Here is a 24,702-nt window from a genome sequence, read left to right as displayed (position 1 = left end):
CATAACTTGAATTTGCTGCACTGGCAACTACTTACATAGTATTTACATTGTATTTATAACTATTTAACGTTTACTTTGTATTTGCAATTATTTTCACAACATTTACTTTGTATTTAGAACTCTACATAGCATTCACATTGTACTAGGAATTATTGGTAATCTAGAGATGATTTGGAGAAGGCAATGGCACCCCACTCTAGCACTCTTGCCTGGAAAATCCCATGGATGGAGGAGCCTGGTGGGCTGCAGTCCATGGGGTCGATAAGAATCGGACACAACTGAGGGACTTCCCTTTCACTTTTCACTTTCATGCATTGGAGAAGGAAATGGCAACCCGGTCCAGTGTTCTTGCCTGGAGAATCCCGGGGACGGGGGAACCTGGGGGGCTGCCATCTATGGGGTCGCACAGAGTCAGACACGACTGAAGCGACTTAGCAGCAGCAGCAGCCGCAGAGATGATTTAAAGTATAGGGCAGGAATGAGTATTCCCAGCAGTCCAGTGGTTAGGACTCCGATCGCTCACTGCCAGGGGCCTGAATTGGATCCCAGTTTGGGGAACTAAGGTCCCCCGAGCTGAATGGTGCTGATCTCGGTGAGGCACCAGTGAGCTGTGGTGTGAAGTGAGATTTAATTCCCTTCCCAGGTATTAAATCTGGGTAACCCAGATGAAAACCAGGAATCTTAGCGACCAGACCAGCAAGGGCTAGGAGCTAGAAGCTAATTTTCCCTGGATCCTTGCCCCCAGTGAAAAACACATTTATCATGGAGGCGGAAACTGTAAATGCAGGTACAATTTATTATTATAAACATAGCACAACAACAAGTGGGAGAGCACTTGGAGAAACGGTTTGCTCAGTTGAGATAGGAGCAAGGCAGAGATGCACAGAGGGAGAGGAAGTGTGTGGGTATTCCCCCCAGTGAGGGGGAACAGCAAAGTAAAGAGGCAGTGAGGTCACATTTGTAGAGATCAGTTCTTCTGAGTCTATGTCTTCCTTCAGGCCAATTATCTGGTTTCTTTTCCCACACCTGACCTATCCTGGGACCCTCCCCTGGGGTGCACATGCACCCCTCAGCCAAGTTGGGTCTTGAAGTGAAGCCTTCTGGGAGGAGCAAGACTGAAGATGCCCTGGCGTTATCCCTTGACTTTTGACCCACAAGGAGCCTTTTTTGCACATGTGTAGTGTCTCCCTTGTCCCAAAAGAGGAGGGACTGGACATCCCTTAATCCTTTACTCAAATAGGGTTCTGCCCCTCTTTTGTCCTTACCATGACTATTACCTTAAGTTGTTTACTAGCGACAAACACTGGCTATTTACCCTGTTTCTGTTATTATTTCCATTTTGGAGGACAAACAGGAGGCTGATTGTAAATGCCTTAACTGGAGCCCACCTATCTCTTGTCTCAGAGAACGCAAACAAGAGGTTAGATGTAAATGCCTAACCTGGAGCCCATCTATCTCCTACATCGGTGTGGCCAAGAATAAATAGATAAATCCAGCATAAGGGAAAGTGAAAAAGCAAAAGTTGCTCAGTCGTGTCTGACTCTTTGTGACACCATGACTCTTAGCCCGCCAGGCTTCTCTCCATGGAATTCTCCAGGCAAGAATACTGGAGTGAGTGGCCATTCCCTTCTCCAGGGGATCTTCCCAACCCAGGGATCAAACCTGAGTCTCCTGTATTGCTGGCAGATTCTTTACTATCTGAGCCACCAGAGAAGTCCACAGCATAAGTCCACAATGTGCAAATACTATGGCTTTTTTTCTTTTTTTTTTTTAGCCTCACCATAGGGCTTGAGGGATTAGTTTCTCAATCAGGGATCAAACCTGGGGTCCCAGCAGTGGAACTGCAGAATGGTGGCTCAGAGGGTAAAGCCTCTGCCTACAATGTGGGAGACCCGGGTTCGATCCCTGGGTCAGGAAAATCCCCTGGAGAAGGAAATGGCAACCCACTCCAGTATTCCTGCCTGGAAAATCCCATGGACTGAAAAGAGTTGGACATTACTGAGTGACTTCACTTTCACTTTCAACCACTGGACCCCTAGGAAATCCCCAATACTATGTCATTTTATATCAGGGACTTGAGTAACCTCAGATTTGGTATCTGCAGAGGAGGCGGGGTGGAGGGAGATGGAGTTTGGGGGAGTGTCCTGGAACCAATCCCCTGTGTATGACGATATGTGACTTGGTCTATCTCCATCCCTGACTCTTTCACTATGTGACCTTGAATAAGTTACTTACCTTTTCTCAATGCCAACTTCTGTGGGAGAAGCATCGTGAGAAAAGAGGCAAAAGTCCCAGGTTTGTGAAATCAAGCTCAGATACCATTGAGTCTGTTAAACTACTTTTCAGTCCTGATAGCTGGAAGCAGTCACTCCCCCTCACCCCCCGCCCCAGAGTTCTGCAAATATTTCATTCAGTGTACTTTATTAGTTGGGATCCACTTGTTTCTCCCCCAGTGATTGCTCTTGGATATTGTCAGGACTCATGGGATTTGTTGTTGTTGTTTTTTTGCTAAGTCACATCCAGCTCTTTTGTGCCTCTATGGACTGTAGCCTGCCAGGCTCCTCTGTCAATGGGATTCTCCGGGCAAGAATACTGGAGTGGGTTGCTGTTCCTTTCTCCAGGGGGTCTTCTCGACCTGGGGATTGAACCCGTGTCTCTTGCATTGGCAGGTGAATTCTTTACCACTGAGGCACCTGGGAAGCCCACTCATGGAGTTCACAAAGCACTAAAATTCAACTCAAAGTGGCTTTTAAAAGTGTGCTCCGAATTGGAGGAGGCTAAGAAAAAAATAACTAAATGCAGTGAGACCCCAGATGGATTCTGGAACAGAAAAAAGACCCTAGGGGAAAACCTAATGAAATTCAAATACAGTTTATGGTTTAGTTAATAGCCATGTCAGTTTAGTTCAGTCGCTCAGTCATGTCCGACTCTGCGACCCCATGGACCACAGCATACCAGGCCTCCCTGTCCATCACCAACTCCTGGAACTTACCCAAACTCATGGCCATTGAGTGGGTGATGCCATACAATCATCTCATCCTTTGTCATCCCCTTCTCCTCCTGCCCTAAATCTTTCCCAGCATCAGGGTCTTTTCAAATGAGTCAGCTCATTGCATCAGATGGCCAAAGTATTGGAATTTCAGCTTCAACATCAGTCCTTCCAATAAACATTCAGGACAGATCTCCTTTAGGATGGACTGGTTGGATCTCCTTGCAGTCCAACGGATGCTCAAGAGTCTTCTCCAACACCACAGTTCAAAAGCATCAATTCTTTGACGCTCAGCTTTCTTTATAGTCCAACTCTCACATCCATACATGACTACTGGAAAAACCATAGCCTTGATTAGACAGACCTTTGTTTGCAAAGTAATGACTCTGCTTTTTTTTTTTTCTTTCGGGTTTTATGCTTTTATTACCACAAACAAAATGTGCACACGAGCTGTCTATTCATTTTCCTCACTGCACAGCCTGGCATTGGGATTGGTGATTCTGATGGCCAGCTAGGCTGCTCTTTCCACAATGGCCTTGCGGTTCTTGGAGGAGACGTTGTGAGCAATCTCAGCACAGTAAGATTTGTTGCACATCAGCAGCACCTCAAGCTCCTTGACGTTGTGGCCAGGAACTTCCGGAAGCCGCTGGGCAGCATGTGCTTGGTTTTCTTGTTGCTCCTGTAACCGATATTGGGCATCAAGATCTGGCCCTTGAATCTTCTGCGCACCCTGTTGTCAATGCCTCTGGGTTTCCGCCAGTTCCGCTTGATTTTGACATATTGGTCTGACTGATGCCGGATGAAATTCTTGGTTCTCTTTTTGACGATCTTGGGCTTCATGAGGGGTCTGAGGGCGGCCATGATGCCGAGTCAGAGATGGCTGCCACCTCCGTAGGCAGCGCCAAGGAAGAGCGACTCTGCTTTTTAATATGCTGTCTAGGTTGGTCATAACTTTTCTTCCAAGGAGTAAGTATCTTTTAATTTCATGGCTTGCAGTCACATTTGCAGTGATTTTGGAGCCCGAAAAAATAAAGTCAGCCACTGTTTCCACTGTTTCCCCATCTATTTGCCATGAAGTAATGGGACTGGATGCCATGATCTTAGTTTTCTGATTGTTGAGCTTTAAGCCAACTTTTTCACTATCCTCTTTCACTTTCATCAAGAGGCTTTTTAGCTCTTGTTCACTTTCTGCCATAAGGGTGGTGTCATCTGCATATCTGAGGTGATTGATATTTCTCCTGGCAATCTTGATTCCAGCTTGTGCTTCATCCAGCCCAGCATTTCTCATGATGTACTCTGCATATAAGTTAAATAAGCAGGGTGACAATACACAGCCTTGACGTACTCCTTTCTCTATTTGAAACCAGTCTGTTGTTCCATGTCCAGTTCTAACTGTTGCTTTCTGACCTGCATACAGATTTCTCAAGAGGCAGGTCAGGTGGTCTGATATTCCCATCTCTTTCAGAATTTTCCACAGTTTATTGTGATCCACACTGTCAAAGGCTTTGGCATAGTCAATAAAGCAGAAATAGATGTTTTTCTGGAATTCTCTTGCTTTTTCGATGATCCAGCGGATGTTAGCAATTTGATCTCTGGTTCTTCTGCCTTTTCTAAAAGCAGCTTGAACATCTGGAATTTCATGGTTCACATAATGCCATGTACCAATGTTAATTTCTTGGTTTGGATAATTGCACTATGATAAAATAAGATGTTAACATTAGGAGAAGCTGGGTGAGAGACATACAGGAAATCTGTATTATTATTGCAACTTTTCTCTATGTCTAAAATTAGGTTAAAATAAAAAGTATAAAAATGTACAAATTACTGCTGATCATTTAAAAACAAAAGTGGGAGAGGAGCTTATTGGTTTATATAGCTGAAAAGGGCACTAGTATATGGGTTGCAGGCACAGCTGGGTCCAGGCAACTTAATTGTCAGGAATTGTCCAACAACAAGGTTCCTACTGTATAGCAGAGGGAACTACATTCAATATTATGTGACAAACCATAATGGAAAAGAATAGGCAAGGTAAAATATATATATGTATATATATATATATATACACACACACACACACACACATATATTTCTATCACTTTGCTGTATAGCAGAAATTAATACAACATTGTAAGTCAAATGCATTTCAATAAAATTTTTTAAAAGGTAGAATTAAACACTCATGACAAAAAGAAAAAAAAAGGAGTTCTCTGTCTCTCTCTTTTTGATTTTTGGCTGTGTGACACGTGGAATGGCATGCGGGATCTTAATTCCTTCTACCAGGGATCAGACCCACATCCCTCTGCATTGTGAGTGCAGAGTCTTAAACACTGAACTGCCGGAGAAGTCCCTGTCTCTGTCTCTCTTGGTTTCACTTTTTAGTGGAGCCTCATACTCGGGTAGCTCCATCCCTGGGGCAAATGGCCAGTCTTCCAGGATGATGTTCTGCCATTTTAGCCACCTAAGAATCTGTCCTGCAGTAGTCCTGTTTGTTTCCCTGCTGTATCCCTAACACCTAACTTGTGTGTTAAATGAAAGGTAACAGTATGGGTTCTCATTGGCTTAGAGTTGCATGCCAACCTCTAACCCAATTAGTGTGACCTAGGTCACATGGGTGGGGATAGTCCCCGCCCCCAACACATGCATTAACATGCCTGCATGCTAAGTTGCTACAGACATGTCTAACTCTTTGCAACTCCATGGACTGTAGCCCCCCCAGGGTCCTCTGTCCTAGGGATTCTCCAGGCAAGAATACTGGAGTGGGTTCCCATTTTCTTCTCCAGGGGAACTTCCCAACCCAGGGATCCAACCCTTTCTCTGTCTCTCCTGCATTGGCAGGCAAGTTCTTTGCCACTAGAACCACCAGGAAGCCCATGGACTAACAAGGGAGAAGGTACTGTTATCAGAAGAAAGGTTGCAGGCAAAACGCATGTGGCCTCTGCATCCTTAGACCGCAGAGCTGGTGCTTTTGCTCCAGGAGCCATCAACAACACCGGCCTACACTGAAGATGTGCGGGCCTGAAGGTGCTGAGTGTGCTGAGCTCCCAAATGGCAGTCCCAGGACAGCTCTCAGGAGCGGAGGATAAGATTAGGGCTCTTCTCTGGGACGCTGGGCTTCTCGTAGCTGCATCATATGGAGATGGGTGTCAGGGAAGGAGAACCAGCATTGCCAAAGATATCCAGAAGCCCAGGATTGCTTCTGGGCCAGAACAGTGGGCAATTCCAGGCATAAACCCTTCTGATCTATCCCTGCCAACCCTAGCCAGGAGCCTCTGATCTAAGGTCTTGCTTGTTCCCTTGGGTTGGGGTGGTATGGAGAGAGACCGGGCTAGCCTGAGCTTCAGGACATCTCAGATGAGAGCCTTGTGCCTTATGTGAGGGTTATCCATAGAAGGGACTCGGGAGTCTCAGCTCCCAGTCTCATCACCATCCCTCTACCCCACTGGCTAACTCCCAAACCATTCTGTCTCCTCCACGTCCCTTCCACAGACCTGCCCGATCAGGTTGTGGGGGGTGGGGTGGAGTGCCCACAGAAAAAAGTTTGACTTCTGTGTTTTTCAGGTATTTTATTAAGAATAAGGCATATGACAGTCACCCCTAAAGCACAGGGCTCTATTTCTGTAGGTGAGTGAATACACTCTGAAAAGCATTGGATTAAAAAGCGCAGCCAACAGAGAACTTGGAGCAGGATCCCTCTGCCGTGCTTGCGGGGCTCCTGCCAGGTGTTTCTGAAGCCTTGCAGGTCCGCTACTCAAGGCTGGCCGCTCAGCGAGACTGCTTAGAGAATCCTGGCTCCCCACAAAGAGGAGGTGCTGCTCCCCACCCTCTTGACCTCCTTCTGCTCCATCAGGGGGACCTGTAGTCTGCTGCTTGTTTTGGAGAAGGGCTACCCCATTTCAGCCCCGACTGGTCCCCCAAATTGCAGGCCATTGTGAGCGGGGACAGGGGCACAAAGCCTCAGGCTGTATTGCCCACAGGTCCCAGGCTGGCTTCCAGAATGGGGAGGGGTCCCCACCTGCAGCTCCTGGCTGCAACTAGGGCCCCTGAGTGTCCGGGTCAACACACCCCTCCCCCAATGGGATTCGTGCAGCAAAGAGGGGAGAGGTGGGGGGGGTGCAGGGAGAGGGAAGGCAATATCCTTTCTAGTCACCCAAACTTGTCAGAGGCTCGAGGAGGGGGGGGTCTCTCCTTTGGCAGGGTGGGTCCCCCAGGCTAGAAGAGTGGGAGGGCCAGAAGCTGAGGGCAAGGATGGGGAGTTCCCCGCCACTGAGGCCAAGGGCAGATCACTGACTCCCAGTCTTATTCATTTTATTTGGTGCCCCGAGGGTTCTGGAGGAGGAAAGCTTCTCATCTATTATTTCCAGGAGAGGGATGGGGAGGGGGCATTTCTGTTAAAATTGGAACCCTGTACTTGCTTTGGACCTTCCCCCAGCTTGCTGAGTGGAGGGGGGAGGGATGGGTGCGTTATTTCCTTTCTCAGGCACCCCCACACCTCAGCTGAAAGTCAGTGAGTCAGCCACCCCAGCACTCCAAGACCTTTCATGGGGGGCGGGGGGCAGGGATCTCCAAGTAGCTCAGGAAGAAGAGTCATCTCTACTGCTGGAAGAGCAACAGCACGGGAGGCGCTGATGCATCACCTGGGGAGAGGCGGGCAGGCCACCAGGGAGGACGGTGGGGCTGGGGTGTTGTGGTGGCCCCCAGCCGGGTTCCCTGGGCAGAGAGGAAGGAAGGAGGAAGAGGGCTATTGCTATAGAGCCGGGGGAGGCCAGCTGGGTGGAGCTATGGCTTTTATGGCGGGTGGGCGGGTGGATAGAGTACTTCCCCATCTCTGTAGAAGAACTGACATCACAAAGTCACCCAGTTCACCCCGAAAGTATGGTTGTGGAAGATGAGGGTTTGAGTGGGCGCTTCCAGAAAGACCCCCTTTCCCTCCTCCTTCCCAGGGTCCTAGGCCCCTTCAAGTGAGCACAGCCCCGAGCAGAGAGAGAGGCCTCCTCGGACATGTTCTGAAAAGGAAGGCAGCAGGTCAAGGGTCAAGGGGTCGTGAGTCACCCACACCTGAGGGGAGACAGAGGGCAGAGGTTCAACCACAGAGGCTGGGGAGCGGAGAGGTGGGAGCAGGCAGAGCAAGGACTCTAGGCCACTCCCGAGGCCCTTTAGACTGGACAGCACTGCCCGTCCCCAGGGCGCCCCAGTGGCGGACACAGACCAGGCCTGCTTATTGCTCAGTGGTCTCAGCAGTCCTGAGCTGGGAGGGGGCTGCACGTTTGTATGCTCACCAGTGTCCTGCTCCGTCTAACATATACAGTGAAAGGGGGTGTAATTGGGAATCTTTCCCCCTTTTCTTCATGGGGCCGTGATGGGAAAAGGGTTCATCACCCCCTGGAGACCTCCCAGACCTCTGGGCAACAAGCAGAAGTCTCAGCCCCAGGCAGAGGGTCAGGACCTGGGGACGGGGCATCGTGAGTGAGGGCAAGGCCTCTTGCTGCCCCATGTCCTCCCTTGGTGGCCCCTGGAAGACCTCACAGGCACTTCGGACTTGATGCACGACCAACAAAAGAGGGATGGGCACGAGACGACAGGGTTCTAGGGATTTCTTTCCAGGCTGGACTCATGAACCGGACTGGAGCTGCACTTCCCGCCTTTGGTCGTGAGGGGGAGCTGGGGAGAAGCGCGTTAGGAGGTGGGGCAGCAGTCTTCTCGTCTGCCACTCCCCAACCTAGACAAAGGGCACTGAACACCCCGCCGCTGTCAGGTCTGATAGGATGCGGGCAGTCCTGGCGAGGGCGAGGCCGGGGCCTAACCTGCGTTCCCACCACCCCCCCGCCCACCGCCCCCAGCACACTCAAACTTACATCAACAGCTGCCACTTCCAAGAAGCAGGGCCCCTCTTCCTGCCTCTGGGTGCAACCAGCTAATTAGGAAGCTGGGCAAAATTAGCACCAATAAACAGGACTAGGGAAACTCCCAGGGCAGCCTTCAGGTTCCCAGCTACCTCCTGAAAACAGTTTTTAGCCTTCCATCAGCCCGACTCTGGCGTGTCCTTGGCGTCTACATACCCGGGAAGAACTGAGAATTGGAGACAGTTATCTGCCACCAAGCCCATTCTGTAATCTTCTCTAAGGGTCTATGGGTGCTAATTTCCAGAAGTTCAAACTTCCTTAAGTCCACACTCCCCCCACCAGGGGCTGTGGGGGAGGCGTCTTCTAAAGTGTTCCGTGCTCACCTGTAGGGATCTATTAGCAGGTTGGGGGCGGGGGGGATGTGAGGGAGAAGGTCCAGCCTCTAGCCCCCAGCCCGAACCGCCCCTCGGAGGCAGGCTGGGAAGGAAGGGCGGCCGTGCAGGTGGGGGAGGCCGCAGCGGGGAGCTGGAAGGCCTAAGGATGCTAAGGGCCACTCTGGTTCCTTTCCGTAGGCCAGCCCGGCCTCCCCGCTACGGCCAAACGATTGTCACTTTCCTGGGTCAGGGCGTGACTCCCGCCCCATCCCCTCCCAGTGGCAGGGTGGGGACCAGATAAGGATCGGTACTGTGAGTCCTCTCCAAGGAAAAAAAAGTGCCTTCGCTGGGCCCGGCGGAGGAGCTCCCCGGCGGGAGAGGAGAGCTCAAAGCTGCGGCGACAGCTCAAAGCCTCGGGAAATACAAAAGGCGGGGGCGGCTGGAACGCGCGGGGGAGCAAGGGCCACCTCCGCCCGCTCCCTGGGGGAGGGACTGGCTCTCTCGGCCCCAGGGACCCGCCCCTACCCTATCCGCCCTGGCCCGAGCCGAGTCAAACCCGGGCCAGCCTTTCCCGGCTCCCCGCCCGCCCGCCCCGCGCCTACTCCGGGTCCGCGGGCGCACTGGGCGGGCGGGGCGCGGCTGGCGAGCCGGCTTGGTCCGGGGGTTCCTGGGGAGGCGGCTGGCGCTGGCTGCGGCCGCCGGGCCGCTGGGGCCTCCGGGCGTAGAGGAAGAGAGCGGGGTCGGGCATGGCATCGAGGTCTTCCGGGACGCCGGCCGCACGCTCCCAGGCGGCCCAGTCCCGGCCGGGGCCCTTGGCGGCGGCCTCGGCGGCGGGCGGGCGGCGGGCCCGCTGTGCGCGCCGGCGGACCCGGGGCTCGGCGGTGGCGGTGGCAGCGGCGGCGCCGGGCCCCGGGCGCGGAGTCTGCAGTTTCTGGCGCGCCGCATGCAGCTGGCAGGAGAGGTAGGCGGCCGCCTCGGTGTGCTTCTGCAGCTCCGTGCTCAGCACGGTGGCTCGGTGGCTGCGGCGACGCAGCTCCTCCAGGAAGCGGCGCTCCTCGGCGCGCAGGCTGCAGCGCAGCGCCGACACCAGCGCCTCGCGCTGCGCCACCTCCCGCCGCAGCTCCGCGTTGGCCGCTGCTCGCTCCGCTAGCTGCGACTCCAGCGCGCGGCACTTGCTCTCCAGCTCCCGGGACGCCAGCTCTGGGCAAGGGAGAGGAAGGGGAGAGTGAGGGTCCCCGTCTGGCCGGACCTGCGCCGCTCACCAATCGTCGGAGCGAAGCCCCGCACCTCCCCGACTGCAGGTCCCGCAGCGCTCGGGCTCACTCCTTCGCCTACCTTTTTCCTCCTCCCAGCTCTTGCCTCCTGCTCCGCCGAGCCTCTAACTCTTCCGCGCAGCCCTTAAGAGCAAACCCTTCCCAGACCAATTATTCACTCCACGACAATTTGCTGAGCCCTGACTCTGTGCGTCGTGTTGGGGATTGCGGATAAGGTGGTTAACAATTCCTCACGAAGCTCTCAGTAAGCACAGTGGGAGATGTACGGTATATAATCACAAAAGAATGTGTGGGTGCATGTGTGACGCCTGCCAACACCACGACTGTCACAGGAGACGGTGACCTAATCGGAGAAGGCTTCTCAGCAGAGAAATGGCGAGGCTAGGATCTGACAGATGAATGGGAATTAAGTAGTGAACAGAGAAGAGAAGGATGCTTCCCACGGAAGGAAGGGCTTGTGTAAAGCCCTGTGGCAGGAGAGACACACAGGAACCAGGGCCTGAAAGAACTGGGAGTGTGAGCGGAAAAGGGGAATCAGTGTGCTGGGAAGCTTGCTTCCTTCATGAAAGCGGAAAGTGAAGTCACTCAGTCGTGTCCGAGTCTTTGCGACCCCATAGACTGTAGCCTATCAGGCTCCTCTGTCCATGGGATTTTCCAGGCAAGAGTGCTGGAGTGGATTGCCATTTCCTTCTCCAGGGGATCTTCCCGACCCAGGAATCGAACTCGGGTCTCCCACATTGCAGGCACATGCTTTACTGTCTGAGCCACCAGGGAAGCCCTTTTACATGTTTATTGCTTGTCTTTGCCCACTGCACTCGGTTTCAAGCCTGGACATACACTGGAAACATCCAGAAAGCTTTATTTATTAATTTTGATCTTTGAAGCTGTAGCTTGTGAGATTTAAGTTCCCTCATCAGGGATCCAACCTGGGCCCTTGGCAGTGAGAGCACAGAGTCCTAACCACTGTTCCAGCAGGGAATTCCCTAGAGAGTCTTAAAAAACAGTTTCCTGGGCCCTAACAAATTAGGACTGAATCAGACTCTCCCCGGGTTGGACCAGCACATTGGTGCTTCTTAAATCTTCCCTGGTGATTCTAATACGCCCCCAGGGTTGAGGACTCCTGCCTCCTGAATCATAAGCTCCATCTCAGCCAGGACTGTATCCCAAGACTGGCACACGTGAGTATGGGGATATCAGTAGCTGAAAGGTGACCAAAGGAAGGTAAAAGGTGACTCTAAAGGGGATAGGAAAATCCCCAAGTGATTTTCATAGAAACTGAGAACAAAGAAAAATAGTTCTTAGGCCCAGTGAGAGAGAGGATAAAAACCAGGACACTGGGGACTCTTCCCTGGTGGTCCTGTGGGTAAGACTCTTTCATTCCTAATGCAGGGGGCCTGGGTTCAATCCCTGTTCATGGAACTAGATCCTGCATGCTGCAACTTAAAAAAAAAAAAAAAAGTCTTGCATGCAACTAACACCTGGTGCTGCCAAATAAATAATATTTATTTAAAAAAAAAAAAAAGCAAAAACCCAAGGCACAGGGGTCCAGATGATGCCAAAATCCATTTCAGAGGAAGAACAGTAGGTAGAGTAAAAGCTACTACTATGAGTGCGTGCTCAGTCGTGTCCGACTCCTTGCGACCCCATGGACTGTAGTCTGCCAGGCTTCCCTGTCCATGGGGTTTTCCAGGCAAGAATATTGGAGTGGGTCTCATGTGTCTCCTGAATTGGCAGGCAGATTCTTTACCCCGAGCCACCTGGGAGGCCCCAAAAGTGACTGCTGTCACACAATTGTTCTTTCCTGATATCTGGGGATCCGCCTCCCCTTCCTCCAAGCACTATGCACCAAGAGGTTGCCCACAACTGCCACTTATAGTGGGCAGAATTAGTTCAATTTCATAAGTATTTAGATCTTTATGCACGAACATGCAGGTAATTTGTAGGGCTTCTAACATTTTACTTTAACCTTCCAGCCTTTCCTGTGCCTAACTCTTGGTCATGTAGCTGTTGATCTATAAGGAGAACATTCACATGGCAAAAAGTCCATTCTTAAAACCCTTCTGGCCAAAGAAATACTACTTTTGTGGTTCATTTTAAATCAAGCATTTACCGAGTCCCTCTCCATGTCAGGTAATGTGCTTGTACTGGAAGGCAATGGGTAACACCCAGTCCTAGTTTTCAGAGGTCATATAACCTGGGGATTAAGATGCAATCCCTCCCATTTGAAAAAATTAATTGTGGCAAAAACCCAAATAGCTAAGTTTACCATCTTAACCATTTTTAACTGTATGTTAAAAGTGGTTAAGGATGTGTATGCTTGATCGGTCAGTCATGTCCGAATTCTTTGGGACCCCATGGACTGTAGCCTGTCAGGCTTCTCTGTCCATGGGATTTTTCAGGCAAGAATACTGGGGTGGGTTGCCATTTCCTTTTCCATTTTTAGCTCTAAAGTACTATTAATATACTCACATTGTTGTGCAACAGATCTCTAGAATTTTTTCTTCTTGCAAAACTGAAACTCTACACTCACTGAATGCTATCTCCCCACACTACTCCCCATTTTATGGAGGAAGTGATAATCTATAAACAAACACCTTAGTGGAACTGCTACACTCGCAAGAAGTCCTGTTTCTGTAAAATGAAGAATTTGCTAATGTGCACGTGTCTCTTTTCTCCTCCTCTAGACTAAGTTCCTTGAAGTCTAAGACCTCCTATCGCCATCATGTTGAATCTTCACATTCAGCATCTTGGCAAGTGTGAACACTCGCCGTGAGAATCACTTGCACAAGGATGGGAAGACTGGGGAGGTGGGTCACAAAGGAATGAAGTCAGGCACGTGCACTTCCTGGAAAGCATCTCCTTCCTGCTTTCACTTTCCCAGTTTGGATGGAGACAGGGATGCCAGGCACGTACAGTGGCGCTGGTTGCTCACTGCACAAGGTCACCCAGCTGAGTGGGCATGTGAGGCTATCCCCAGGTCTCGACTAGGCACGGAGAAGGCTTGGGTCCTAAGTGGTGGGGAAATGGTGACCAGTTGTTCTCTTACCTTGCTGGTGCGATTGGGCCTCTCTCACCTCCAGGTCATGGGTCAGTTCTGGGGGCAGAGATAAGAAAAGGCAGTTGTGTGTATGTTAGAAACAGAGAGAGAGTATGTGTGTGAGATTAAGACTCACAACCCAGTAAAATTGAAAATAAGGATGTTCAGAAACCATCTAAACTACCCCCCATACCCATTTTAATGCAGTCCAGAGGGAAAGAGATGAAAGAGAGGTATCAGAGGCACAATCTGAACCTGATTTGCCTGATTCTAAGTCCAGAGATCTTTCCAATATAAGTTCTGTGTCCTGAATTTGGGGATTAGTTCAACCCTTGTGGGACGGAGGCTTGCTTTTGGGGCTGGTGGTAGGGGGAGTATTTGCCCCTTTCCAGAGGTGATGTACAAATATTTAACATGCCAACCAATCAGAGCCATTCTGGCGGACCCCTGCTGTCCAGGGCACAGACCTTTCAGTGTCTGTTGGTGGGTCTGGGTAGGGTCTGACTTGGCATAGTTGGTAAAGAATCCTCCTGCAACGCAGGAAGACTTTAGTTCAATCCCTGGGTCGGGACGATCCCCTGTAGAAGGAAATGGCAACCTACTCCAGTATTCTTGCCTGGGAAATCCCATGGACAGAGGAGCCTGGCGGGCTACAGTCCACGGGGTGCAAAGAGTCAGACCCACCAATTCAAACAAAACAAGAGATTTCTCACCTCCCACTATGGTGGTGGTTTGGTTAGTCTGGGAAGGCTGGAGTGTCCTGGGTGGGCTGCCTGGGGACACTAAAAGGGGATTCAGGGTGGTGGCTATTTACCAATAGGACACGTGTGTTTCAATGGTTTCACAGCCAGTACTGCTGTGCCCAGGTTCTTTTCTAAACACAAGCCCTGCCCTTTCTAAGTCCTGGTTTTGCCACATTCCATGGAGGAGAGAGAGGAGCTTCAAGGACAGAGCCACCTAGTGAAAGCCTGCATGGCTCTCAGCCTGGTGCTGAGGGCATACGGGGGGGTGCAGGGAGCAGCCCAGGGGCCCCCCAAGGGCACTAGTGCAGGAGCAGTCTCCTCCTCCGCCTGTCCCCAGTCCCCATCCCTTGAGACCCGCCCCTCAGCCAGCTGAGTCTGATTGTTTTTCCAGCCCACTCCCCACTCCACTCCATCCCAACTCCATCAGGGCTCAAGGGCTGGGAGAGGGGCAGGAGGGAGCCCAGGAGGGGCAGCTGCCTGTGACAGAGGGCACCTTTCAGGGGCACCTGCGTGTACCTGCAGGGATGCAATCTGTGCCCAAAGGGAAAAGGTGTGAAGGTGGGGGTGGGGGAAGGTAGCAGATCCCTGGGTCCACTGTCTGGCAGTACCAACAGAGAGAGACTCACCTTGTGGGCCCTCCACCTGCCCCTCCTCGCTGCCCTCACCAGGCTCTTCTAGATACCAAGGGCATTACTGGAGGTGCCTTCCCTGGGGAGGCCAGCTGTTTCCAGGAGACAGAGAGCCTGGAGTGCCTGGGCCTTTTGGTGTGACCAGAGCCTCAACCTCCCCTAGGGCTTCCTGGGGCCAACCTGGCCCCTCCTCCAAGGCCCAGGGATGTAAACCCAGGGGGGCCCTGGACTAGGTTTGGGGAGTAGCCCAAGGGACTCTGGCTCTGTCACTAACTGCCTGTGGGCTTGTTTCTCCTTGGCCTTTAACCACCAGAGTTGGGGGAGGGGAGACAGAATCCCAGCTGGGCTCCACTCCCTCATCCATCAGATCTCCCTGCTTCTCTTCCAGCCAGAGTCCTGGTGGTTTAGATGAGTATGCATGAGGGCACCGGCTTCCCAGGCGGCGCTAGAGGTAAAGAACCCGCCTGCCAATGCAGGTGATGCCGGAGATGCGGGTTCGATCCCTGGGTCAGGAAGATCCCCTGGAGGAGGGCATGGCAACTCGCTCTAGTATTCTTGCCTGGAGAATCCCATGGACAGAGGAGCCTGGTGGGCTACAGTCCCTGGGGTCACAAAGAGTCGGACATGACTGAAGCGACTTAGCAGGCACACACACCGTGAGGTCAGACGCACTGTGTGACCGCAGGCCAGTGACAACACCTCTCTGTGCCTCCGTCTTCTCACCTATGAAAGTGAAAGTGTTCGTCGCTCAGTGGTGTCTGACTCTTTGCGACCCCATGGACTATAGCCTTCCAGGCTCCTCTGTCCATGGGATTCTCCAGGCAAGAATACTGGAGTGGGTTGCCATTTCCTTCTGCAGGGGATCTTCCTGACCCAGGGATTGAATCTGGGTCTCTGGCATTGCAGGCAGATTCTTTACTAAGAGAAAAGAAATAAAGGGCCCAGTCTAGCTGAATCTGCTCTTATTATCATCCAAGCTACCTTCCCAACCAGAACACAGCCACCTACCTCTCAATAATAATAATTTTGAATTATCATCCCTTCTTGGGCAGGTTCTTCCCTAAGCCCTGCCCTCCTGGTCCCTATACCAGCCCTTTCTCACTCTTATCCTTTTGCACTCTCTGGATCCTTCTTTAATCTCTTTTTAAAAACATCTCCTTTGTCCTCTCTCCTCTCCCCCTCTCTCCTCCACCCCTTGGAGGGAGGGCCTTATTCAGTCATTTCAGCCCCACGAGTGGCTGCTCCAGGCCAGCCCAGAGTTATTTTTATCTCTTTAATCAATAACCAAGAGGCTGCAGGCCCATACTTGTCTGAGAAGGAGGGTGGGGGCTGAGGGCCCTCTGTTCCTGCCTGTTACACTTTCTTACAGAGGATGAGATGGTTGAATGGCATCACTGATGCAATGGACATGAACTTGGGCAAACTCTGGGAGATGGTGAGGGACAGGGAAGCCTGGCGTGTTGCTGTCCGTGGGGTCGTGAAGAGTCAGACATGACTTGGTGACAGAACAACAGCAACCCATTTTCTTGGGATCCTGGCCTGCATCCTGAGTGGAAGGACCCAGGTCTTCAGAATTATTATGAAGCAAAAAGAAATTAGAGAAAGAGCTACAGGGTCTTAGAGTTCACTCATGTCAATATCCCTTTAATGTCATTACTACAGTAAAAAAGTGGCATCAGGCAGGCATGAGATGGTGTAAGGCATCCATGCCCCCAAGGGCTGGCCTCTGCTGCCTGTCAGGCTTTGGGGGAGATGACAAGAAGTCTGGTCTTGGCAGGTGGCAGCTAAACCCATATATGGAGCTAGAGGGGACTGTGGTAGCTGAAGGTCAGGACTGGTGGCTTCTCGTGCCGTAGAGTGAGAAGCCAGGTGGGTCTCCGTTTCTTTCTGGGGAAGGGGGAGACTCCCATGAGTAGGGGAGGGAAGGGGTGTGGGGATCCGAGTATGCTGGGGAGAGGATGGGTGGAAAGCAGCAGAGGGGACTTTCCTGGTTGTCCAGTGGTTAAGACTCGGTGCTTCCACTGCAGGGGGGGAGGGTTCGATCCCTGGTCAGAGAACTAAGATCCCGTAAGCTGCGTGGTGTGTCCAGAAAAAAAAAGCCACAGACGCTTCACGACTGGGTATGTGGAGCCCTAGGTTCTAATCCTGACTCTGATACACTGTGAGGCTCACTCTCTGTCTCTGTGCCTCAGTTTACATATTTGTACAGTGATGAGATTGTGCTGTTCCAGCTGAGACACTGAATCACTGGCTCTAAGGCCTGCACCTGAAGATGCAGGGTGAGCATTTGGGCCATGGCCAAGCCTCTGAGAGGGCCATGCAGCTGAGACTTGAGGTCCAAGAGTAGAGGTCAGGCATGAGGTTTACATCATCCCTGTTGCCTCCCTCTGACCTGCTTACAAATCTGATTGATTGCCAGGTCCCTCTGCGTCCCATTGGTCTTCCCCTTTCCACCCCCCGCCCCATCTCTCCCTGGACCTGTCACTAGTTCCCCTGCCTCCCTCTCCCACCAATTCATCTGCCATACAAATGCTGGATTGAGTTTCTTAAGGTAGCATGAGGTTGCTCAAGAACCTTCAGTGGCTCCCTACTACCCAGGAGGACAGGCCAAACTTCTTAGCCATCCTGATATCGGTCAAGGTCTTCCATGTTCTGGCTCCAGCCGTATTTCTCATCAGCTTTAAGTAGAGGGCAATCCAGTCAAATAGAACTTTTCATGAACTTTTGATTTCCTACCTTCTGGATGTTGCCATGCTGTTCCTTTGCAAAGTTTTCTCCATTCTCATTGCCCCATAATATCTCAGCATGTCTAAATCTTACTCAGCCCTCAGGGAGAGGAAGTGCTTACTCCTCGGGACAGTGTGGGATACTTGGCCTCCTCATCACTTATGCCTCAAGCTGAGCATGGACCTGCCTATGAACTGTCAGCTCTCTTTATTTTTTTGTGTATTTAATAAATTTATTTCTTGATCATGACACACAACACATGGGATCTTAGTTCCCCGACTAGGGATCGAACCCACGGCCCTTGTGGTGGAAGCATGAGGTCTTAACCACAGAACCACCAGGGAAGTCCAAGACTGAGGGCTTCTTAGGGCTGGGACGTGCTTGAACGTTCCGTGTGTCTCACTTCCCCAAGACTCAGTTTCTTCACCATGAGAAAGGGGTGATGAGAACCTGCCTGGCTTAGGGAGGCTGAGGGCGGGCACCCCATCAGAGACAGTGCTGCTGCTGACAGTCGCCCGCAGCATCCCTCCAGGCCTCACCCGAGCAGCGTTTCTGCAGCCTCAGGATCTCCAGGTGCAGGTCTCGAAGCAGGGCCATCTGCTCTTTTTTCAGGAAGCTGATGTGGCGTTGCACGCTCTGGATCTGATGCTCCAGGGACACGGTATCCATGGCAACCCAGGCCTGGGCCCCACCTGGGGAGGATAACAAGGTGAACCCACATTTTCCGGGCCCATCCACCCTGTCCACCTTCAGATCCTTTCAGTGATCTTCAATCTGGGGTCCTGCTGTACCAGGTAGATGATTCTGCCCCTGAAGTCATGCCCCCTGTATTTACTCACTGAAACTTCTGAAGCAAGTGGGTGTGTTGGCAGGAAGTATTATTCCCATTCAACAGATGAAGAACCGGAGGCCCAGGGGAATGACTTTAGTTCCTTGCCCCCATGAAATTTAGCCTCTTCTATATCTCAGCAAGGAAAAGGAACAGAGCAGCAAAGTCAGTAAAGAGAGACAGAGATTTGGGTTCTAGTCTGCTTCTTAACCAGCTGTGTGACTTCGGGCAAGCCCTCCCCTTCTCTAGGCTCTTGGTTTTCTCTTGGGTAAAATTAGGGGATTGCGGAGAGGGTGAATCCTGAACCCTCTCCAGCTCTGCCCTTGATGGTTGTTCAAGGGCAACCATCAGTTGGCAGGACTGATGGTTAGAGGGCTTACCAGGTGACTCAGTGGTAAAGAACCCATCTACTAATGAAGGAGATGTGGGTTCAGTCCCTGGGTCAGGATGATCCCCTGGAGGAGGAAACGGCAACCCACTCTAGTATCTTGCCTGGAAAATCCCATGCACAGAGGAGCCTGGTAGGCTACAGTCCATGGGGTTGCAAAGAGCTGGACACGACTGAGCGACTGAGTACACACTTGATGGTTACAGCATAACCTTCCTCCAATTCAATTGCATTTCTTTGACTTAACCTCAACCCAGGGCTCTGGGCTCTTCTAGGTCACAGAGGAGGAAGGTCTGATGAATCTTTCACTAACACTAATTCTGTGGGCTGAAGGCAGGTAGTAGAAGCCTTTTTCCCAAGGGGAGTGGGGGAGGGTGATAAGGAGACCCAAGGAGTAGATCCATGGTGGAAGCTCTGACACTCTGATGGGAGAGGAAGGCTTACATCCCTGACTCCTAATAATGGCCTGGCTCTCTAGCACTCCCTCTTCTGACCCTGCCCCTTTCCCCGTGAGTCTCTTCTGTGATGATCAGCGTCTTGGGAAAGCATAGACAGAGGGCAAAAACAGGAGGCAGAGGGCAGCGGAAGCCCAGACCTCTGAAGTCCAGGACTCAGAGCTCATGCCTCCTCTGCCAGGGACTCCCAAAGCTTATGGAGGCCTTTCTTCCATCTGCCCTAGGGATGCCTGGCCAGGGGAGAGGAAAGCCAGCTGATGGACTGTTCTGTTCAGCAGTGGTTCCTTCATGCAGAATTGCTGGTAAGCCTCTGCAAATCCAGCTTCTCACTGGTAGAAGCACAACCAGCAGGACTGAGAATGAGAACCTCACATTCACAGGTTCCTCTCTTGGGGCCCCCTTTCCTTGTACCTCCAAGGCTTTCCTAATCCAACCAAGTGAGCTTTCATTTCAGCTGGGTGGGGGTGTTCTTTGGTCTGTGGGAATCACTGGTTACATTTACTGACCGCTCTGCTATGTTTAGGGAACGTCATGCACATGACTTTACTTCTGCCAACTGCTCTTCAGTAGGTACCACCACCTCCGTTTCACAAAGACTCAGACTCAGAACGGAAGTGAGTTGTGCCAGTTCACACAGCCAGTGAGCAACGGCAGATCCAGTTCTCCAACCAAGTCTTTTGAATCCAAAGAAATTTCCCAGTATTTACACTGAAAACAGTCCTGGGTTTGAATCCTAGATCTTTCGGTCCCCCGCTGTGTATCTTTGGGCAAGAAAGTTAACCTCTCTGAACCTTGCTTTCCCTTTCTATAAGATGAGGCTACTCATAGTAACAGTCCTGGGATGATTGTGAAGGTTAAATGAAAATAGAAATTATAGACCATGTAGCAGAGGACCTGGCCCAGTCAACGCTTCATCTCTTTTCCTCTCTGTCTAACGTGTGAGGAGGTTAACCCCTGCCCACGTTCGCTCATCATGCATTCATTCAGTGACCTAACATTACCAACCACTGTGCTGGGTACAGGGACACAGTGATGAACAAAACAATATTCCTGCTTTCTATTCTCATGGAGCTCACAGGGTGAAGAGGAGAGAATCAAACAAATAAATAGGTGCATTCAACAAACAAATAATAAGGACTTCCCTGGTGGTCCAGTGGTTAAGAATCTGCCTTGTAATGGCAAGGATGCAGGTTTGATCCCTGGTCGGGGAACTTAAGATCCCACGTGCCAAGGACCCACTAAGCCCACAGAGTCTGTGCACTGCAATGAAAGATCCCGTATGATGCAGTGAAGTTCCTGCTTGTCACAACTAAGACCCGATGCAGCCAAATAAATAAATATTAAGCAAACAATACAAATAAGTTAAAAACGACAACCTCTAAGAGCCATGAAAGAAATCTGCAGAGTAATGTGTAAGAATATAAAGTGGGACCTAGTTTAAATTAGGCGTCAAGGAAGGTCTCCTTGTAGAAATGATTTTAGGCTGAGACCTTGTGGCAAGAAGGATTCCAAGATGGTCCCCAAGATTCCCAGCCCCTGGAAGACACACTCTCTTATCTTGTCCCCGCTCCTTGGGTGTGGGTGGGATTGTGAATATGACAGGTTTCACTCCTGTGATCAGGTTATATAGCAAAGGTGAAGGATTTTATAGACGTAATTTTACAGAGATCTCCAATCAGTTGACTATGAGTTAAAAAAAAAAATCAGATTATTCTGGGTGAGGCAGGTTCAAAGGGCTCTTGCTGTAGGAAGAGATCTGAAGCCTGAGAGATATTTAGCTGCTGGCCTAGAAGCAGGAAAGGCTTCCCAGGCGGCTCAGAGGTAAAGAATCCACTTGCCAATGCAGAAGATGCAAGAGACACAGGTTCAATCCCTGGGTGGGGAAGATCTGGAGTAGGAAGTGGCAACCCACTCCAGTATGCTTGCCTGAAAAATTCCATGGACAGAGGAGTCTATGGGGTCACAAAGAGTCGGACACAACTGAGTGACTGAGCAGGCATGCACACTAGAAGGGAAAAACTGCCCAGCTGTGAGAGAGCATGTGGAGGACCTGAGTGAGCCACAGCAGGACCTGAGTGAGGCTTCTCGTTGCTGAGGATGGTCCCTGACAGTAAGCAAGAAAACGGGGACTCCAGTCCTACAGCTACAAAGAAGTAAATTCTGCCAACAACCAATGGGATCTTGGAAGCAGATCTTTTGCTGGATGAGTCTTCAGAGAAGGATGCAGGCCCACCTTGATTTCAGGCTTGGGAGACCCTGAGTGAGACCCAAGTAGAATGTGCCAGACTTCCCATCATTGGAAACTGTGAGATAATAAATTGATGCAGCAATAGAACACTAATACAGACTTGAAGGAAGAGGAGGAGTTAGAAGGGTAAAGGGAAGAACATCTGAAACAGGGAACAGCATCTGTGAAGCCCAGAGGTAGAATAATCATGATAGCTCACATTTACTGAGTGTCTATTATATGCCAAGCTTTTTTTAAAAAGTTGATTTATTTATTTGGCTGTGCTGGGTCAGTTGTGGCATGTGGGATCTTTAGTTGAGGCATGAAAACTCAGTTGCAACATGTGGGAGCTAGTTCCTTGACCAGGGATTGAACCCAGTCCCCCTGCATTGGGAATAAGGAGTCTTAGCCACTGGATCACATTGGAGAAGTCCCCAAGCTTTGTGTTTAAGTGTTTTATGTGGTCTTGAGGAATGGAGACGTGGCCACTGCTGGTGAAATTTGAAGTGTAAAGTATTAGGGGAGAGTCACAGGAAGTGAGGTTTGGCAAGTGAAAGATCTCCCAAGGACTTGTAAACTATGTTAAGAGTTGTGGATTAATGCTAAATGAGTTGGGAATTTATTAAAGGACTTTAAGCAAGAAATGAACATGATATGATCTGTGTTTTTAAAAGACCATTGGAGGGCAGATTAGAGGGGGTAGAATAAACAGACTCGAGGTCAGCTGGCAAATGGAGCGGTTGCCAAGGTGAGAGACGACACAGGCCTGGACCTGATGATGCAGGTGGAGGTGGAGAGAAGGTCCTGGTGTATTCTGGGGGCAGAACTGGCAGGATGAGGGAACAGGCTGGATTATTCATGCTCACGGGGAAAGGGACCTTGTCTAGGCTGTCTCCCAGCTTTCCAGTCTGGGAAACTCAAGTATGAAGGCACATTTACTGGATCTTTCCTCATTTCTTCATCTTTCCCACTGGACCTCTTCTATAATCACTCCCTCCATGATCTCATTCAATCCCATGGCTGTAAATGCTATTGGATTGTTCAGAAAGGTTGTTCAGGTTTTTCCATAACATCTTACTAAAAATCCAAATGAACTGAGTGAAAAAAAAGAATGAAAAAATCCGAATGAAATATTACGGCCAACCCAATATTTATATGCTGACCCCTAAATTAAATCTCTTAACAGCACCACTTGGATGTCTAGTAGGTCCCTCAAACTTAACTCTCAATACTCTCAAGACCATTCCTCAAGTCTCAACACTGAACTCTTATGATTCCTCCTCCAAGTCTACCCTGACCAGGTGTTTGCCATCTTGATAGAGGGAACTCAGTTGGACAGGCCAAAAACCTAGGAGTCATCTTTGATTCCTTTCTTATATTTTACAGCCAACTTGTTTGCAAATCCTGTTGTCTTTACCTTCAAAAAAAAAAAAAAATAGCCTAAGGACTTCCCTTGTGGTCCAGTGGCTAAGCCTCCATGCCCCCATTGCAGGGGGTCCAGGTTCAATCTCTGGTCGGGGAACTAGATCCCATATGCCCCAACCAAAAGTTTGCAAGCTGCAACTAAGACCTGGGGCAGTCAAATAAATAAATAAAGGCATTTGTTGTTGTTTGAGGCTTCCCAGGTGGCTCAGTGGGTCAATAATCCGCCTGCAATGCAAGAGACACAAGAGATGAAGATCCCCTGGAGAAGGGCATGGCAACCCACTCTAGTACTCTTGCCTAGAGGATACCATGGACGGAGAAGCCTGGCAGGCTACAGTCCCTGGGGTCACAAAGAGCTGGACATGATTGAAGCTACTGAGCACTGTTGTTCAGTCCCTAAGTTGTATCTGACTCTTTGTGATCCCATGGACTGCAGCATGTCAGGCTCCCCTGTCCTTCACTATTTCCTGAAGTTTGCTCAGATTCATGTCCATTGAGTGGGTGATGCTATCTAACCATCTCATCCTTTGCTGCCCTCTTCTCCTTTTGCCTTCAGTCTTTCCCAGCATCAAAGTATTTTCCATACATACACACATATGGGCTTCCCTGGTGGCTCAGATGGTAAAGAATCTACCTGCAATGCAGGAAACCCAGGTTTGATTCCTGAGTCAGGAAGATCCCCTGGAGAAGGGAATTGACAAGCCACTCCAGTACTCCTAGAGAATTCCACGGACAGAGGAGTTTGGTGGACTACAGTCCATGGGGCTGCCGAGGATTGGACATGACTGAGTGACTAAGACACACACACACACACTCCATACATACAAATAAATACCTAAACACGTATTAAAAAAAAAATCCTAAATCCAGTCAAGTCTCCATTGCTGTCACCCTAGTCCCCAGTCCCTGCCATCCCTCTGGTGAAAGTTGCTCAGTTGTGTCCGACTCTTTGTGACCCCATGGACTATACAGTCCATGGAATTGTCCAGGCCAGGATATTGGAGTGGGTAGCCGTTCCCTTCTCCAGGGGATCTTCCCAACCCAGGGATCAAACCCAGGTCTCCTGCACTGCAGGTAGATTCTCTACCAGCTGAGGCACCAGGGAAGCCCAAGAATACTGGAGTGGGTAGCCTATCCCTTCTCCAGGGGATCTTCCTGACCCAGGAATTGAACTGGGGTCTCCTGCATTGCAGGTGGATTCTTTACCAGCTGAGCTACCAGAGAATCTCACCAGCCCTCTGCTATACCCCTGCAATGGCCTCCTTCAGCGAATCTGATGACATCTCTCTGCCCTCAACCAAAACCCTCCCATCTCACTTAAAACCAAACCCAAAGTTCTTCTGAAACCCAGTTGCCTCTGGCTCTGTTTGCCCTTACTTCTCACTGTTCCGTTGCTGGCTCCACCCCAGTCCCTTCAGCTTCCTTCCTTTTTATCCAACTTGCCCACCACACTCTAGCCTCAGGGATTTTGTCAGTGCTGTCCCCTCTTCCAGAAAGGTGCTTCTCCAGGATATCTGCGGGCACATTCCTTCCCTGCGTTCAGGACTCTAGTTCAGGGCCCTTTTCTGATTTGTTTTTGTTTAGTTGTTCAGTTATGTTGGACTCTTTTTGACCCCATGGGCTGTAGCCCACCAGGCTCCTCTGTCCAGGGGATTTCCCAGGCAAGAATACTGGAATGGGTTGCCATTTCCTTCTCCAGAGGATCTTCCCGACTCACGGATCGAACTCTGGTCTCCTGCCTTGGCTGGTGGATTCTTTACTGCTG

At 50.6% G+C, this 24,702-nt stretch overlaps 1 protein-coding gene and 1 pseudogene across 1 annotated transcript; both read right to left on the bottom strand.

Annotated features, from left to right (window-relative positions):
- Positions 1–3,392: 3,392 nt before the first annotated feature.
- Positions 3,393–3,865, bottom strand: LOC120866201 (annotated as a pseudogene).
- A 5,936-nt stretch (positions 3,866–9,801) lies between these two features.
- CCDC92B (coiled-coil domain containing 92B) lies at positions 9,802–18,300 on the bottom strand. The gene is made up of 3 exons (XM_040243760.1): positions 18,153–18,300; positions 13,524–13,571; positions 9,802–10,403 (listed from the first exon to the last, which is right to left on the bottom strand). Exons 1-3 carry the CDS (start codon positions 18,280–18,282, stop codon positions 9,802–9,804), a joined length of 780 nt encoding a protein of 259 aa, XP_040099694.1. The 5' UTR covers positions 18,283–18,300.
- Positions 18,301–24,702: the final 6,402 nt, after the last annotated feature.

The sequence above is a fragment of the Oryx dammah genome, unplaced genomic scaffold, assembly GCF_014754425.2.
Source record: "Oryx dammah isolate SB20612 unplaced genomic scaffold, SCBI_Odam_1.1 HiC_scaffold_8, whole genome shotgun sequence".
NCBI lineage: Eukaryota > Metazoa > Chordata > Mammalia > Artiodactyla > Bovidae > Oryx > Oryx dammah.
This window is presented reverse-complemented; position numbering and strand designations above follow the sequence as displayed.

Bases quoted from the DNA above. Each gene is read 5' to 3' on its own strand.
- CCDC92B (XM_040243760.1), bottom strand. From the start codon at position 18,282: ATGGATACCGTGTCCCTGGAGCATCAGATCCAGAGCGTGCAACGCCAC. The intron at 13,572-18,152 runs GTGAGGCCTGGA...CTCTGCCCCCAG, and splicing joins GCTGCAGAAACGCTGCTCGG to AACTGACCCATGACCTGGAG. The intron at 10,404-13,523 runs GTAAGAGAACAA...TCCCTTGCCCAG, and splicing joins GGCCCAATCGCACCAGCAAG to AGCTGGCGTCCCGGGAGCTG.